General features: G+C 35.4%; 3 protein-coding genes and 1 pseudogene across 4 annotated transcripts; 2 read left to right on the top strand and 2 right to left on the bottom strand.

Moving 5' to 3' along the window:
* Positions 1–221: 221 nt before the first annotated feature.
* Positions 222–3499, bottom strand: LOC125583753 (aspartyl protease family protein 1-like). The gene is made up of 10 exons (XM_048751221.1): positions 2948–3499; positions 2718–2853; positions 1870–2105; positions 1553–1777; positions 1330–1465; positions 1172–1245; positions 994–1093; positions 849–906; positions 680–751; positions 222–592 (listed from the first exon to the last, which is right to left on the bottom strand). Exons 1-10 carry the CDS (start codon positions 3250–3252, stop codon positions 399–401), a joined length of 1536 nt encoding a protein of 511 aa, XP_048607178.1. The 5' UTR covers positions 3253–3499; the 3' UTR covers positions 222–398.
* Positions 3500–4887: 1388 nt separating this feature from the next.
* LOC125583055 lies at positions 4888–8273 on the top strand (annotated as a pseudogene).
* A 5278-nt stretch (positions 8274–13551) lies between these two features.
* On the bottom strand, positions 13552–14999 carry LOC106348221 (NEP1-interacting protein 2). 2 transcript variants are annotated; one of them, XM_048751220.1, is made up of 4 exons: positions 14406–14999; positions 14164–14276; positions 13864–14034; positions 13552–13760 (listed from the first exon to the last, which is right to left on the bottom strand). In XM_048751220.1, the coding sequence occupies exons 1-4, from the start codon at positions 14551–14553 to the stop codon at positions 13638–13640; spliced, it is 555 nt and encodes a 184-aa protein (XP_048607177.1). In that variant the 5' UTR covers positions 14554–14999; the 3' UTR covers positions 13552–13637. The 2 variants fall into 2 exon arrangements, with proteins under 2 accessions (XP_048607177.1, XP_013643371.2); XM_013787917.3 differs by having other exon boundaries at positions 14107–14276; positions 14406–14958.
* Positions 15000–15151: 152 nt separating this feature from the next.
* LOC125583751 (F-box/LRR-repeat protein At3g58930-like) lies at positions 15152–17564 on the top strand. The gene is made up of 4 exons (XM_048751219.1): positions 15152–16166; positions 16243–16383; positions 16465–16818; positions 16896–17564. Exons 1-4 carry the CDS (start codon positions 15216–15218, stop codon positions 17409–17411), a joined length of 1962 nt encoding a protein of 653 aa, XP_048607176.1. The 5' UTR covers positions 15152–15215; the 3' UTR covers positions 17412–17564.
* The last annotated feature ends 738 nt before the right edge of the window (positions 17565–18302 follow it).

Here is an 18302-nt window from a genome sequence, read left to right as displayed (position 1 = left end):
TACAACACCCATCGACGAACTCTCTGCAGTCCATAGCAGAGCAAGTGCAGGTTGAAGATGATAAACGCCAGGTGGGCTTAGCTCCAGTCCAACAACGCTCAAGCCCATTCGTCAAGCTTCGAGGAGGATAAGATCAAATCTGTAGCAAATCTTTATTCTCTCTCAAAATCTCTCTCGTATCTGTGTCTCTCTCTCCAAATCTTTTTTGTCTTTCCAAGGTCTACAAAACAGAGCTTCACATTGTCTGTAAAGCGTGTGTGAAAATCATAATAACATAAGTCCATAACAATCACTCTTTCTTTATAATTCGCTCAATTTTAACCCAGCTACCTTCGAAAGAATATAATAAGTTGTGTATAGCCCCAGATGGCTAAATGTGTATAGTATATATATTATAATCAAAAGATGGCCAAAATTGAGAAGTAGAAGAAAGAAAGTGAGAGCGAGAAAGAATGATAAGAGGAGGACGACGTGCTTGGTCTTTGAGATGGTATATTAGTTGCCTCTGGTGCAAACGACGAAGCTGGCGGTCTAGCCAAGAAAGTTGAGCGGTTCGATGGAAGCGTCCTGGCCGAGGTCTCACCGGTGTAACCTTTAGCCATGAAAGTACGACTCTGATTAGAAAGGAAACTAGATAATAACATGTTCTACAATGAAGAACGTGTGATAAGGAACTCACAATCAGATTCTTTCCACCCAAGAGTCAGTTTCTCACGATCAAAGACAATACGATAGCCATTCATGAAGTTCTCTGCAGATTATTAAAAAAAAAAAACAAATGCGATAGAGATCATTATGAGTTTAGGCAAACGTATTTTTGGTTTGAGTTTTTCCGAATTGATACTTACGTCCGATGATGCTAATGTCTTCGATCTTTATGATGGCTAAACAGTAGACATCTGTGTCCTGAAAACATTACAAGGACAGAGAGACAAAGTTTTACTTAAAAGTGTAATGGCAGACAAGGAACAGAGTTTCGCTGGCCTAACTAACCTTCATGGGGAAAACTACTAACGGGTGATAAACATGATATGAGCTCCCGCCTTTCATTGTCAGATTCACAGCTGGATACTCGATACTGTCTTTGCTTGGGCTGTAAGTTAGATTTAGATCTAAAAGTTATTATGACTAACATTTTAGGGAAATGCTGATCCTAGAGTAAAGAAGCAACCTCGATGCATAACAGTACTCAAAAGGCAACTTCGAATCAGTTTGATAACGTTTGTCCATAGCTTGTGAATTAAACTGCAAAATCATATCAGGTTTAATTATGATTATGAGATTCTTAAGTCCATTCAGATTCTCCTACCAACTGCCTCTTAGACTTACACTTTCTGAAATAAGAGTGTAGGCTGCGTCAGTCAGATAAGTGAAGGAGGTTCCAGAGTCGAAAACAGCATCAAATTTGAGATCATCGGTGTTTCCTCCAACGCTTATTTGAGTGACGGTGATATTGTAAGTAGGACTCGTTAAACAGTAAAAACAAAATATAGTAAGTAGAAGTAAAATTCAAGGAGATGGACCAATTAAGTTCAATGACAGCTTTGCTTACTGTGGTTGTCTTATGTTTAACGGTGTTTCTCGTTGGTCTACGCTACCTTTATCTCCAAAACTGATCCTACCAGCTCCATCCTTTCCAAAACACATTGAGAACGAGTTTGCTGCGATTCCTTCCTTTGCCAATACGCTAGGAACCGATATGTCGTCCAAGCCAAGCCCGAAGAGACCATTAGGAGCTGCACCATCGTGGAATACACCGGTCTGAACTTGACCACATCTGCACCAGCAAAGAAAGGTTTTGTCTTGCCAAAATAATAGATAGTTTGTGAAAAAATAAAAAGGTTCTTCTGCAAGGAAGGAAGTACTTACCCCAATGTAATTCGAGCGGGAATAGCTTTGGAGTTTTTCTCATTTGAAACTAAGTGAAGTACATCTTCAACCAAGACTCCAGTAGATGAGGTACCGTTTGAAAGATACCGAATCTGGTATGGGCAATTACTATTTGGGGAAGCGCATCGATCACCTCTCTTACATAACGTGCTATTACAAGGAACTTTAGAACTTGTTGACGATGCATTAGAGCTATAAATATTCAGCTCCAAGCTCTGTTCAACAACAAAAATAAAACAAAACTCATGTAAAGAACTCAACAACTTGAAGTTATAAAAAATGTCTAAAGAGATAGCACATTACAAATCAACAAAACAAAAATCTTAGGCACTATTTTATTGAGATTGTAGTTCATATAGATGCATAATTTATAAGTCCAGTGTCAGATTTAAGATTATCCCGAGTGTATTCCTCCATTTCTTTAGTAGAGTAATTCAATAATGGAATTACAGTTCACTCTAGAAGTGAAGTAGTGAATAAAAAGTAAATACATTACTTCATTTATGGAATAAACTTAATTTTATTTTATTAGGTGTGAAAAATGCAGCAGAATTATAAAAAAAACTTATTCCAAATTTTATTTTTGATTGAAAAATAGAGTGGAGTCCTAAAAAACTCGAAGTGTTGAAGACTTGGTCAACAAAGGGTTGCCTAAGTGAGATTTCTATTATGTGGTTGATATTTTATCTCTAACACAAGTAAAGTCAAGTCTCATTTAGAACAAAACCCATCAGATTCATCACGATCTCCACCAAAGAAAGCTCAAGCGAACAAATGATTCATAAGCAATATACTCATTAAAAAAAAAAAGTAAAAGGAAACATTACCGAGCCACCAGGTGCTTTGAGTTTACGGACACAACTAGTACAATCACAGGGGAGCCAAAACAAATCACTTCCAGTGTCTAAAGCAACCAGAAACCAACTAGACGGCGTTCCGACCGTCACGTTCGCGTAATGCAAACTGTACACACAAAAAATAAACAAAACATCTCCAAGTCTTTTAACAATCTCATTTCAGTAATAAAAATCACTTAAAGCAAAAGAAAAATACTTACAATCCTAGGCCGTTCAAACGAACAGTTTCATTGCCGTCAGCGAAAGTGACGAGTGGCTGATCTTGGTTTGCGAGCCTGCGTCCTCTGATTAGTCGATCTCGATGAGCCATCACTCTGTAGTACTTAGAAGAGTCTAGATGAGGCAGCCCATCTCCGGGAAAAACTCCGAGGACCTGGTCTGAGAAACGGTGGTGAAATTCAAACCCAAATTCGCCTAGACCTTCACATCTATCCACTCCACAGCTCGAAACCAGCAAAAGAATCAGACCCGCAAACGTAATTCTACAGCTTGAGTACGAAACCATGGCGGTTCAGAAAAGTACTCCGCCGACAGCGAAAGATATGAAAAAAATCCTCGGTATGAATCTTCTTTTAGCTAAAGGAGTAATGAGAATTTTGATACGAAACCAGGATTGTGAGTTGTGTGAGGAAGTGTAGGAGGAAGCAAGAAGTTCCAATATGTTCTGTTCTATACTCTCTATCAACTTTGAAGTCCTCCAAAGTATTAAATAAGGTTTTTGATATATTATAAAGGGACCTATTATAAATTATACTCTCTTTCAAAATGTAAATGTACGATGTCTTAAATCAATTTATATTAAAAAGTGTTGTCAAAAAAAAACTATTAAAAAGTTATTTTTATCAAAATGTATCATAAAATATAAATTAAAAATTATTTAATCAATGAAAAGTTAGACTATAAATAATTATTTGATATACAGTTTTTATTCGATTTTAAAATTGTCTAAAAGATAAAAAATATTTTACATATTAAAATATCAAAAGCTATTTTATTTTGAAATGGAAGGAATAGTAAAAAATGACAGAAATTTTCCTTCTCGATATGGCAAAAGTCAACGTGGAAGTCCTCGAACGCGATCCAGAGAGCTTCTGTGGAATATTCAAAATTTTTAATACCACTCTACATAATGATCGATTGCTACTGAGTAATTGCGCCATTTACGCCATTAAATTGCTTTGTATTTTATCAACACGTCAATGAGAAAATCCAAATCGATGATGGGGTTGGGGGGGGGGACCTAAAAGAAAATGTAGTCGAACATAAAGTGTTATTATTATTTTTTTGTCGTCTAAAAAGTGTTATTAATTGAATTCTACAAATAACTTGAAAAATCCAATGTCTCTTGAAAACTTTCTCATTAGTAGCAATTGCTCCAAACAAAATTTGCCATAGAAAATGACAGAATTTTTACATCTTGAAACTTTCCAAATTTTCTCCTTTAGAGGATTTAGCGATGGTAACTGATTCCTGTTTCAGTATCTTTTCTGTCTCTTGCAAACATGTACCCTGATTTGACCGAAAATTGCCTGAAATTGGAGAATTCTAACAATATCCATCCTGAATGGGAGTCCTGTTGATATGTAAACTGCGCACCAACAGTATATCATGGGGATCTAGTAGGCTCCTGAGTTTTGAACTATCCCAATCATTCATGATTGGGTCTATAAGGTCGGACACTTTCAAATTGGGGTCGTAGACTTGTGGCATGATAGGTGGTCTTGCCTGTACGTCTGGTATCTATGGGTCCCAAATTAAAGTGTGTCCCCCTGTTCTGATTGTGCGTCTAATACCTTGAGTGATCATTTTTTTGCTGCCATAATATTTCTCTAGCAATAAGGTGCTTTGCATGTTTTGCATGTTTTATGGCGCAACTCTGGATAAATTACAATCATTAGTACTGAGATTCTTTTCTTGGCCCATTGCTATGTTCACATTCACCTGAACGAAATGTTGATGTTGAAAATATTTATTTATACTTTGGTGTAACATTTGTTGGTATTTCCCCAGTTTTACTGGTAAGACATCAAAAGGATTTTTGAAATGTGACTTATCCAAGGCTTATGATAGTTCACTGAGATTTACTCAATATTCTAGAAGCATTGGATTTGCCTCTGGATTTCAGAGAATGGATTGAATAATGCATAACCACGACATCTTACAGTGTAGCGGTCCTAGCGGAGAACAGAGAGCTAATGGACAAATAAGTTCATGGGTTGGAAAGTCAAGAGAATCAACAAAGGTCTCTCTCATTTGTTTTTTTCGATCAAATCTCTCTCATTTGTTTTAAGTGTCATAAAAAGACATCATTTACATAATTTGAACCGGAAAAATCACCGCCATTCTCACACTCCCTCCAGGTGAACCAAATAACATTTCCGTCACTAACCTAACTCAGCACTACATACCAAAAAGAAAAATAAACAGAAATTGATCGATTAAGATTACTCCAGCTCAATTTTTTTTTGTCGTCTAAAAAGTGTTATTAATTGAATTCTACAAATAACTCGAAAGATCCAAAACATTATGTAACTTATGTTTTGGATTTAACCAAAATGTACTTACAATTTATTTTGAACTAGTGACCGGTCCCGTACGGGAAAAAATCTTATTTTTTTGGAAATTTAACATCAATTTTAAACATAAATTAATAATACATTTTGGGTTAAAGTTATACTTAATACCATGAATATTGTTTGTCTCTACTATTCTTGGTTGTCAAGAGATACCAAGGAGTGTTAATTTGTATTTTCATAAAAACATAAATTGTGGATAATATATATAAAACACCATAGTTATAAAAAAATAAGTAAATAGTCTAAGTATTAGATATGATTTATTATAAACTTGCAAACTGAACAAATTAGTAACAAAAAAATAACAAAAAAAATATATTTTTTTGTGTATTGGAAATTTATATATTTTGAAAGTTGTAAATGAGAAAAGTAAATTGTACAAATGTATTTCTTTTTATATTTAAGTTTTAAAAGTAAATTATTTGTATACTACGCATGTTTGTGATTTGATTAAATATAAGAAATATATTTATTTTAATCAATAGTATTTTAATTCAATGTTATACTTTCTGATTCTTCACTGCTTGGCCTTTAGCAACATTCTCGTTCTTATCATGCTTAAGGTTCTTTAGTATATTCTTATACCCATGAAGAAGTATAACATTGTTATTAGTCACTCTTTTTGGTTTCAATAAATTCAAACCTACTTCTAAATCCAGCTAATACTCTTGTTTATGATAATGAGCTAAGTTAAACAATAAAAGACTTCCACAAGACTATCTACCGTTTCTAGAAACCATACAAAAACTCTACCATGATGGGAACAGAAAGTGACAAAAGTAGAGATAGTTAAGAATTTAAGATAAATCTTACTGTTCTTGAGAATGAAGCTCCTAGTCTTTTTCAAGCTCTTCCTTAGAAGCATTTATTGTCATCATCTCCTTCATCACCACTCTCACTCTCTTCCTCATTATTATATTATCAAATTCTTCGCTTTCTCCACCACATCATCTTCCTCATTGTCTCCTTCGTCACTCCCTACATCATCATCTTCCTCCATGCTATGATCATCTTCGCCATCTTCTACCCATAAGATAAATCATCATCTTCACTCTCCCTTCCCACCTATAATTGCATCCTCGAACCAAATAAATTCACTTACACATCTATCTAAATAACTTAAACCAGACAAAAGCAACAACAAAATATACCTCATGGTCGCTTATCTGTTCTGAATCACTTTCATAAAATCTTGCTCTTTTGAAACTCTTTGATCTTCCAGCCATTGTAAACTCTCCGAATGCTAGAAAATTTAAAAGTGAAAAGGTAGAGATTGTGGGTGTATTAGAAGAACGGTTTAGAGACAAATGTTGGTGGTTCTTTAATTTTGTTTTTCCAATTAATTTTAAAGCACAAGCCATGTGTCAAAATTTGATTGGCAAGGGAACTTACGCTTTAGTATATAAGGGATGAGGACTCCATCTATGTGCAGTCCCCAGGACAAAGCATTTGCCAATACTTTTTAAGTGCAAGCTTCATGTAACCCAATAATTGCCTATCCAAAACGTTATATTTGCCTGAAATTCTCAAAGAAGCGCACATAGAGTGTGAAAGTTAAGCCAGACAGTAACAATTGTTGGTCAAAAATCCTCAAGAAAGGTGGACAGATACAGAAAATTTTGGTTGAATAAAATAGCAATGTGGGTTCTTCTTTATTTTGTCTGCATCCAAATTCAAGTCAAAACACTAGCCAAGATGAAACATTTAGTAGATGTCATATTAATTACGATTAGGTATTGCAGTCTGATGCTGGATAAAGACAAACCGTAATGAGTGTTGTTACTTCACACACACACATACACACATAGATTTTAAATATGATTTTAAACATGATTTAGGTCATTAGCAAATCTCATTAAAGAGTAAAATATCTTATAACATAAAGTAGAAGATAATTCTCTTCTCCTCTTGCCACCTCATCAAATAGGGCAAGGGGGAGGCTACACCTGTCCTTTTTTTTAAGCTTTCGATGGGCTCGAATGCAAGAGAGATTTGTACTTGGGCTTGATACGCTAGAAGGCTGGCCCGTTAGGTATCGTCTTCGTGACTGATGGTTGCGTCTATGACGTCCCAAGAATGCCGGTGGTTTCAAGTCGTCGATTAAGCTTCCGCCTGCACAAGCTGTGGATATATCAGTGATTTGTCGTCATCGTTTTCTCAAGAAACGGCTGACGGTTTAGATGTTGGTGAGTGCTATGCGAGGATTTTGGATGGGTTTTGTTTCTGGTTTTTATTGGATGGCTTTTGTTAGATACGCATAGCGTGCATAATCTTGGTAATTCATAGTTCTTGTGACTGGTGAGTGTCTGTGGAAGGATTTCACCATTTTTAAAGGCTTCAGAGAAAGTTTCAGTTGCTTCACATTAAAGTAACTTTCTCAAAAACAATTAATTTCGAATAAGCTTTGTTTAGGAGTTCACCTCTGTTTCCAAACAGGTGTGTTTCTGCTTTCTATCGATCTGTCCCTATTTCAACGTGTCGCCAGTGGATGATCAGTCTCAAAGATAATAGAATTGTTATATACCCGCACGAGAGGTATGCTGAAACCAGAGGCTGTCAGAAGACGAGATCGAGAAGTTGTCCGAGTGGCTGAGAAGTAAAGTCTGAGGATGAGGAGCACAAGAAGAAGTTCGAAGCCAAGAATGATCTTGAGAACTATGCGTACAACATGAGAAACACCATCCATGATGACAAGATAGGTGAGAAGCTTCCTGCTGCAGACAAGAAGAAGATTGAGGATTCGGTTGAGGAAGCAACCAAAAGGCTTTGTGGTAACCAGTTGGCTGAAGCAGACGAGTTTGAAGACAAGATGAAAGAACAGGAGAGTGTGTGCAACCCGATCATAGCAAAGATGTATCAAGGAGCTGGTGGTGAATCAAGTGGTCCTGCTGATGATGAAGCTCCTCCTACTGCTGGAGGTGCTGGTCCCAAGATTGAAGAAGTCGACTAAGCTGGTTCTTTTGGAATTGTTTTCCCTTAATGTCTGGAACGTCTCAATACTAATGTTGTTTAGTTTAGTGTTTTGCTTTTTTTTTTTTATAGTTACGTACTCTTATCATATGTGGAATTTGTTGCGAATTGAGTTGGGAGTTTCGAAGTTCAATCGCATAAATTTTTGTTTAATTGGTGTCTCTCTGTTTCTGTGGTTCCAATGGCTTAATCTCTTTGTGTGTCATCTCCTTTCTTTCTCTTCAATCTTTTGAAGTCGAGCTTCAGATTGTATCACATTTCATATATGGAGCCTCCAAATATTTTTGTTTCCTTGAACTTTTAAGCCAGATGGATTTCTCTGATGTCTTAGACGATAGTGTTTGTTATAACTTGCAAACAGACGCCGAACCAAATAGTTCTATCAACTTCCATCACTGTATCAAAAGATATGCTTTTACGGTGGAGTTAAAAAAATATTACAAGCTCACATTTACATAAAAACTATGCTATCCCATAATTTATCACCGAACAGAAGTAACGATCACTATTTTGATCTATATGGATTATGGACATATTCACACTATCACGATTTTTAATGGAGACATTCATTATCACGATTTTAAATTTATTTTGAGATGGTTATTTTTATTAACCAAAAGTGAAGGATAGATAATGAATCTGTAAGAAAGTGAAGGCCAAGGTTTAGGAAGCAAGTAGTGCGAAAGAAAGAGAAGTGTACGTAGCTTAGTGGATGCCAGACTAATAAAACTTTAGAGTACACACCAAGGAACAAGCCTATGGAGCATTCAGCGAGGTACATATCATACTTTCTGAGACAAAAAGGTAAGAACATCACAAACAAAGAACTGGTTTTAGGTGTGAGAGAGCTTCTTGAGTATGATGAATGTTATGCTCAGCAACTAGGGCTGTATTGAACCGATAGTAATGCGGATGCTCATACGCTAAAATGAATTCAGATTTTAGTTACTTTAAAGTATTCTAGAGTTTGTGGTTGAATCAGTTTGTTCGCTTTGTTTTCATTTGAAATAAATAAACCGATCCAGTTTAACACGAAACAATTTGTTTTGGTTCGTACTCGATTATATGTTCGCTTCAATATGAAATGTATTTTCTTAACAAATTAGATGGTACAATCAATGGAGTTCTTGCTTTAGCCGATAATGTTTGGAAATAAAAACATTTAACCGATAGCGTGGAAATTCATTATATCGACTCAAAATAATGAAAAATAAATAATATATATAGTAAATATCTATAAATTAATACTAGGCAAATGAATAAACACAAAATTAATAAATTTTACTGGTCTTGAATTAGACATATGTAAAATCTAACTTAATTCAATAAAATAATAATAATAAAATTTAGAATTTTTATATAAATATATGATATTTTAAAAATAAAAATAATCATCTTTAATTTTTTTATTTGAATTTTTTGAATTTTTTATTGAATTACTGATAAAAGACAATTATATTCTATCATCAAATTCAATGCACATTTTATATATCAAATAATTTAATTAAATAGATAAAATTATCGTAAACAATTTTTTCCTTCCTTTTAAATAAAAAATAATTAAAATAGCCTTTAGAAATTAATCATTTTAAAATCAATATATTATCACAGTTTCAATAGATATATAACCAATGTAAGAAAATTATACTACAAAAGGAAATTAAAAAAAATGTAATCACTAATTATACCTTGAAAACTAAAAAATAATATTTGTTTGAATAAGTCTTAATTATTTTGGATAATACGGTTTATTTGATAATTTATAAAAAAAGATATGTAAATCTTTAAATAGTAATGTGGTAAGTTATCAAGTTGAATAAAAATGATGGTCAAAGTTTACTTTTTGCATAGTTTAAAACAATGTATTTCACAGAAAATCTGTAAAATGTATTCAGAAATAAATTTATATTAGAGAAAAAATATTATGTGTTGAATCTCAACTGTAATTCTGAATAATTTTATTATATTTATTATTATAATAGAGGCAAAACTAGTATTGAAAAATGTAAAATAATAACATGATTAAAAATGAAAATTTTCTTATTAGTTTGATAAACCTATAATTTTAAATAATATAACAAAAACAAATGATGAATATATTTAAAATCACTTTCAATTGAGAATAAACTAAATATTTTCTTAGTTCTTCATTTTCTAGTTATGTTTTGCTTCACTCTAACTTTCTCCAATAAATTATTTGATATGAAGTGGTATGTAACCAAAGTAAAAATTTGCTATAGAAGTATACTATTTCATTAATTTATAAAATATTATTTAAAAAACTGTTTTAAAATATCATGAGAAAAATTCCTAACAAATAATTTTGTTATTAAATAGAGTTCAACAAGGCACGGGGCATACACAGTCAAAACTGGTTATGAGATGCTGGTTAAAGTGAAATCAATGTCGATAGGACAAATCTCACCTGAGGAACAGGTCCAGAACGAGCTGAAGAAACGAATTTGGAAACTCCCTACGCTACCAAAGATTCGAATGTTTCTATGGAGAGCAGTGTCTGGTGCCTTAGCTGTTGCTGAACGTCTTAACTCCAGAGGTCTTAATGTTGATCCTTCGTGCAAACTATGCCAAGACGGTCCTGAAACCATTAATCATGTCTTGTTCCAGTGCTCAGTAGCCTCTCTGGTATGGTCTGATGTAGGAACTCCCCTCCCTGCTGCGTCATCTCAACGCTCTCTTGAAGAAAACATATCCTCTGTTTTTGATATAATGGAGGATAAGAGTAAACCGCAGAATATAGTACGCACTATACCATGGGTTATGTGGTTAATATGGAAGAACAGAAACGCTATCCTATATGCTGAAACACAGGACTCTATGGTGAGACTGCTTAGAGATATGATGCAGGAAGTCGATCAATGGTTCTTATTGAACAATATTCCATCACGCGACACAGAGGAGGGACAGAGCATTCTGAATGCTGCTCGTTGGTCGCCGCCTGAGCATGGAATCATCAAATGCAATGTTCATGCGAATTGGAGGAATGCACATCTCCACAGTGGGATTGCTTGGATTGCAAGGGATCAGAATGGTAATGTGGTGTATCATGCAAGGGATGCGCTCGTTCATGCACCAAACCGAATGGTAGCAGAGCTGCGGTGTATTATCTGGACTACGACGAGCCTGGGTGACATAGGAGCCACAAATGTGATCATTGCATCGGACTATAATGAAGTGCTTGAAGCCATTAAAGCACCACTCCAATGGCCACGTTTGAGGGATCTATTACAACAGGTGATAAAGCTTAAAGAGAAGTTTACAATGGTGGTGATGGAGGAGGAGAAAATAGCTACGAACGGGATTGCTCGAGAAATAGCAAGGAGTGTGCTAAGAGATGGACGGTTTCAATCATATCTAGTCCTGGGTGGTCCTTCTTGGCTTCAGGATAGACTTGCAAGAGAAAGGATGTAAGCGACTTATGACTCTTATTTAGAGTGTTGTCTGCTTTATTTTTCTAAATTTACTACCTTGTGGTAGAAGGCATTGCTTTGATCTCATATGTACCAAACCCCTTTGATTAATATCAATCCGGACGTTCAAAAAAAAAAATAGAGTTCAACAAAAGCTATAATAAGTTACAAAACATAACCAGTAAAACACTAAAGTTTCATTAATATTTCATTCCAGATATAATAATGATCTGCAAAAATTATATTCTAAAACATCATTTTCCTGTTAAAATAGAAAATATTAAATATTATTTATGATATTAATAAACTATATATATAGTATTTTAAAGTTGAGGTTTACTTATTTTATCAAATTATATTATATTTCAAATGATTTAGCTTGGAGATAGACTAATTCATTATCATGAAATAAATCATTTGTGTAAAAGTGTTTTAAAAGGTAAATATTCTTGAAATAAATTTAGTATTATTTATTTAAACTTTATATTTTATATGTCAAATTGAAATGTAAATAAAATATATAATGTATTATTACATTTTCTGAATTATTTTTTGCTAATTTTTATTCTCTACAGAATAGAGAATATGAAGTTTACTGTCATTTTAATTCCAACCAAAAATATTTATTATAAACAATAATATGATCTCAGATTTGTTTATTTGTTGTTTGTCTATAATATTGTTTTCAATCTATAATGATTTTAAATGCTTCATAAAATTAATATAAATTTATATAAAATAGTTTTTATCATAACTTCACGTCCGTAAGGCAGGCCAACCCTAATATATATATATATATATATATATATATATGATGTACTTGATTAATTTTGGGTACACCAGACAAGAATCTAGTACCATTATTTGATGGATTTGGTCCCCTGACTTATCTCTGGTCTTAGGACCTCGAAAAAAGCCAACCATATAATTTCTGGCTTTAATGGAACACAACACAATCCTTTTTTTTTTGGACTACGAACGATTATATTAATCTAAAAGTCGAAAAGGCTGAAACGGTTACAACATGAGGTAATGTCTATAAACTACAACGATACACAAGATAGAAGTGTGGGGCAAAAATATCCGTAAGGATGCTTCACTTGAAACCCTGAAACTGATGTTCCTAAGAACATACTCAAATCGGAATATGAACCGAGGATGGGGGACCTAATAAGAGGGTTTGAAAACGGTTGATCAAGACCAACCATGCTGACTTGAGACTCTCCTTTACTTCAATTAGAGTGAATAATCTGATGAGAACAGAGGAAGATGAGCACGTCCCGGGATCCCAAAGGAGCTTTGTAGGAGGTGGATGCTGTTGACTGGTAAGAGCAGTTGAATAACTCCAATACCATAGCCAAAATCAAGCAATGAAGTAGAGATTGTGTACTGGCTGAAAAAACATGTAACATTTCTAAATCAAGCAAACCAACACAAATTTGAGCTATGTGAACCCAGTAGTCTGACACTCGACGGCTGACAATGAAACAGCAGGATGCATCAGTGAAAAAGTTGTCGCCTGAGGTATATGGAGGGGGGGGGGGGTTGAGTCGCTGGTGGAGGGGCTGCGGCGGTTGATTTGAGATGAAGTGACAGTGCAAAGGAGGGAGGCGGAATGGGGGCTTTGGTGTCGAGATGTTAATCTCCTTTACGGGAACTCGACGGAAGGGTGAACCTGGTGGAGGAACGGCAGCATTAAGGAAACGGCCGCCAACTGAGAGACACGGATTTCCACGAAGTGAATACGGTGAAGAGCAACGTTCATCTGCTAAGCATAACATTAAGAAGATACGTCCTGCGGTAAATTAGACTGCTAGTAGTAACTCTGAGGGGATGTAAAAGGCAACTGTTATAAGCAACAACAAAAAAAAAGAAACTGCAAGTTACAAGAAAGTTACGAAGAGAGAGAGAGAGAGTTAAAAGTCACGTCTACATAATGGACAAGAACGGTGCTCAAGGAACCAACTGTCAATACAAGGTAAATGAAACATGTGACGACAATTAGGCAAGATTCTAACTATTTCACCAAGTTGGTAATCCTGCAATATCACACATCAAGGACAACAACAACAACCAAAAAAACCATCAATTAGATTGTGATTCGACATAATAAGCTAAAACAAAACAAACTTAGGTTAGAACCTGAAGACAAATGGAACAGGATTCTCCGTTCTCAGAACCATGGGTGTTATTGTTGCCAGTGATTGTCAACGTTGAGCCTCCTATCTCGAGTAGACTTATACGCTGCCGTATAGCAGGACCTATGCGCTCCCGTACGAGTCTCCCGCTTAGAAGACTAACAACGACATCATGCTACAAAAAAAAAAAAAAACAGAGAAACACCAATCAAATTTTCATTTGGAAACAGAGCAAGTGTTGCCTCACCAAGTAGACAAGGCACGACTCGTCGGATCTCCAAAGATGGATCGATGATTGAAAAACCTCGATGGAGAGAACAGCTCCATAAAAGGCTCCAATCTCTGCTCCCCTGATGAACCCACTCTCTGTTTCTTGGCCTATCAAAGCTCCCGTAAATGCCCCTAACAACGTGCCCACTAAACATGAAACAAAAAAAAAAAAGAAAGAAAAACAGTTTTCATCATTGACTTTAATCGTATTTAACAACCTAAAAATATCGAGCTTTTGAGGTCAGGATAATCTAAAAAAAAAAGTGAAAGACGAACCTAGTGCGAAGAAGAAGATCAAGTTTGCGGAGATAATGGTACCAAGAACAGCGGAGACGAGGAGATGACAAGCGCCTTTCATCCGTTCGACGACATTGGTAGGAGAAGGAGTCGTCGAGAGAGGATAAAACCCAGATTGGAACGCCATGTTTTGACGAAACGATCTCCAAATGTGAAAGCAGAGCTTCAAGAGAAGCTTATTTTATCTAGGAGGTCGAGGAGAGTTATTTCCAATATATTGTGGATATATTTTTATTTCTATATTATACAAATTGATTCTTTTTTGGCTATTAGAAACATTTTATAAATTACAATATTATTTTAATTAGTTAAATCTTAAGTACATAAAATTATATAACATCATAGGAAAACAATAATACATCAAAATTAGTTTAATCATTAATATTAGTATATTTATGCCAAATGATTAAGTAAAGCATTTTAAAATGAGAAATGAAAATATTTATTTAAAAATAATTTACAAATAATAATCAAATCCAAATTAAATACTGAACTGGTTAACTTTGTTTTTGTTGTAATCATATACTAATACTCCATTTAATAATATTAATTTTCGTTTTTATGAAGGTAATTATGTACAAACTGACTAATTAATCAAAGTTATAAATATATATATACATTCGGCCTATTTTACCAATTTTGGTTTTTGATTGGGTTTGGTTTTATTCGGTTTGATAACCGGTGCAAAACCATTCCTTAACCAAGTGTTTCTTTTGTCGTTCGACGCTTCGTTTCCATCGACTCACACACTCTTTTACAGAAAATCAATTTGATTTGGGTGCAGAGAAGATGGATCGTATCGGAAGTCTCCCTGACGAGGTTCTTTCTCATATACTGTCTTTCCTCACAACAAAGGAAGCTGCTTTAACCTCGATTCTCTCCAAAAGATGGCGCAATCTCTTCACACTCGTCCCTAACCTCGACATTGACGACTCTGTGTTTCTTATTCCCGAAGAGGGTAAGCGAGAAAGAGACGGGATCCTTCGAAGCTTCATGGATTTCGTGGATAGGGTTCTAGCTTTGCAAGGTGATACCCCCATCAATAAATTCTCCTTGAAATGCAAAACTGGTATCGACACAGATCGTGTGAATCTTTGGATATTTAATGTCCTCCAACGTGGCGTTACAAGCCTTGAACTTGTCCTAGATTTTCCTAGAATCGGTGATGACGATTTTATGTATTTACTGCCTGATGAGATGTTTGTTAGTAGCACACTGGTGGAGTTGAGTTTAAGAAGCGAGTTCGGTGTTGATTGGTGGCAAGGAGGTACAAACACTTTCTTACCAATGCTCAAGACTCTCACCTTCGAATCTACGTGGATTCTGTTGTGCGATGATCTTCAGGAGTTTCTCTCTGGTTTCCCTGTTCTTGAGGAGTTCTACATGGCTGAGATTGAGTGGCCTCAGTCGGACCAATCCGTGTCGAGTGAAAGCCTTAGTAGGTTAACTATCTATGCCGGCGGTTTCGAAGACTTTTGGAATCCGAAAAACATTTCTTTTGATACTCCCAGTCTCGTTTACCTTGAGTATTCTGATTTTGTTGCCGGGGATTATCCGAAAGTTAACTTGCCCAATCTAGCTGAGGCTGTACTCATCCTTAAGGTAACTAGGGATCAGGTTGATTTAATACGAGCACCAGATGACGAAGATGATGTTTCTCTACGTCTTGGAAATGTTTGGAAGCTCATAAGTGGCTTAAGAAATGTTAATAAGCTTTTCTTTTCTGCTGAGACTCTTGAGGTCAGTTGTTATTTATCTGAGACATCAAATGTTTTTTGAAACAAATGTTGAGATGGGGTTTGTCTTTTTTTTTCAGGTACTTTCTCTATGCTGTGAGTCGATGCCGGTGTTCAACAACCTCAAATCTCTACATATTATTTGTGATGCGGATCTGGGATGGCAAGCGATGCCGGCTCTCTTAAGGAACTGTCCACATTTAGAAACTCTAATCCTCAAGGTATATATATATGCTCAAAACATTCTACAATGGTACTGCTCGCACTTAGAAGTTTCATTATTGACTTGCTTCCTCTTCAAGGGTCTCTTACACCATGTGACTGACAAGTGCGGGGATGCTTGCGACTGTATAACTCGGGAGGACAAAGGTCGTTCACTTTCATCATGTCCAGTGAAGAAGTTGCAGATCAGAGGGTTTGGAGGAACAGTTAGAGAGAAAGAAATGATAAGGCATTTCTTGGAGTCTTTCCCATGTTTGGATGAGATGGAAGTATATGCCGCAGGCCAGAATAATGATGATGATCCTACAAACGTGGAAGTAAATAGAATTTATAAAATCATTGCATACAAGGTCCACGCGGAGGAGATTTCTACTGATACTGTGCTACAGTCTGAGAGTATGTCCCAAACCCAGATGGAGGAGATCTCCTCTCAGGTATATATTTAATTACATCCAAAAAAAACCATTACGGTTTTGAATGAACTAATCTGTCCTTTTCTTGGTTTCTGCAGTTTACACCCCGCAATAACAGAAATAAGTACGATTTTGTTTACATCTTGCATGGATCTCCTCCTCCTCCTCCTCCACCTCAGTCTGAGGACTATCTTAAAGAGCAGCTTGATGCTGCTAAGACCAAACTTGCAGAACTTAATGAGGAATATAAGGAAAGGCAACGAGTCCATGATGCTAATGAGGAATATAAGGAAAGGCAACGAGTCCATGATGCTATGTTTGATAGAATTGTTGAGCAGTACCCGATGATAGCATCGGCATTGAAGGCTCGACAAGCTGCAACAGACTCAGAGGGGTCAGAGGCGTCTAACGATCAGGAGAAGAAGCGGGACGTCGAGGCTCTGTTGGAAATCATGGCGGACCTGTATCCAGATTTTGCATCAGCGCTGAGGGCTATGCGTGGGACTGACTTAGAGCGAGGGGAGCCGTCGAGAGATCAGGGGGAGATGGCCAAGCTCGACCAACCTACGTCCACAGCTATGGCAGCAGATCTTTTACCACGAGACGGACACTAGATTTATGATTGTGCTTTTTATCTTAAAACTTATACTTCCTCCCCTTCACTTTATTTGTGTTTTAGACTTATGCACACGGATTAAGAAAACATTTAATCCGTATTATGTTTGCTACCCAGTTAAATCCAAAAGAAGAGAAAAATTATGATCCAACCCGTTCCACTTGTTAGAATTTTAATATATAGAAAAGTTAACGATTTTATTCTAAATAACTGGTTTGGATTCGATTTTTATCTCCAAACTTGTCCAAAAATAACAAAATATTCAAAAAAAGTTCAAATAACAAAATATCTAAACTACCGAAAATTTAGTTAATATATTCAAATTTATAATGATTAATTTAAATATTTGATTATATTATAAGTTTTAACATAACTAATATTTCTAGATATCTATAATATTATTTAAAAAATGATTTTCATGATTTGTCATTTTATCCATGGTTTTTTTTTGGTAAAAATGTAAAAATATTATTACTATTTTTTTTAATATTTTTTACAAAAATACAGATGATAACAAAGAGCAGAAAAAAAAAGAAAAAAAAAATCCTAAACAAAGACGATAGCCTAAACAGGGGCAGACAGGACAAAACAAAACTGCTATCCCGAAGCATGGCTAAATCAACACCAACAACTTGCCATAAAAAGAGGAGCCACAGTTAAACCAAGAGTCGAAACCCACTAATTTTGGAAGATAAAGACTCAACTGAGAACAACTCGCATATGGCCTCTTTAAGCCATCTCCATCGGCAGATCATAAAAGAGTTCCTAGTCCAAAAATAATAATATAAATACAAAAAAGTAGGAAAGAGAAGTGAGTTGAGGTTCTTTAATCTCTGTTTTCAGAACTGGCACTTAAAAGTAAGTGCCACTTGATTTGTTTTCATTTGCA

The sequence above is a fragment of the Brassica napus genome, chromosome C3, assembly GCF_020379485.1.
Source record: "Brassica napus cultivar Da-Ae chromosome C3, Da-Ae, whole genome shotgun sequence".
In the NCBI taxonomy this organism is placed as follows: Eukaryota; Viridiplantae; Streptophyta; class Magnoliopsida; order Brassicales; family Brassicaceae; genus Brassica; species Brassica napus.
Note: the sequence above shows the minus strand (reverse complement) of the source record. Positions and strands in the feature narration are given on the sequence as shown.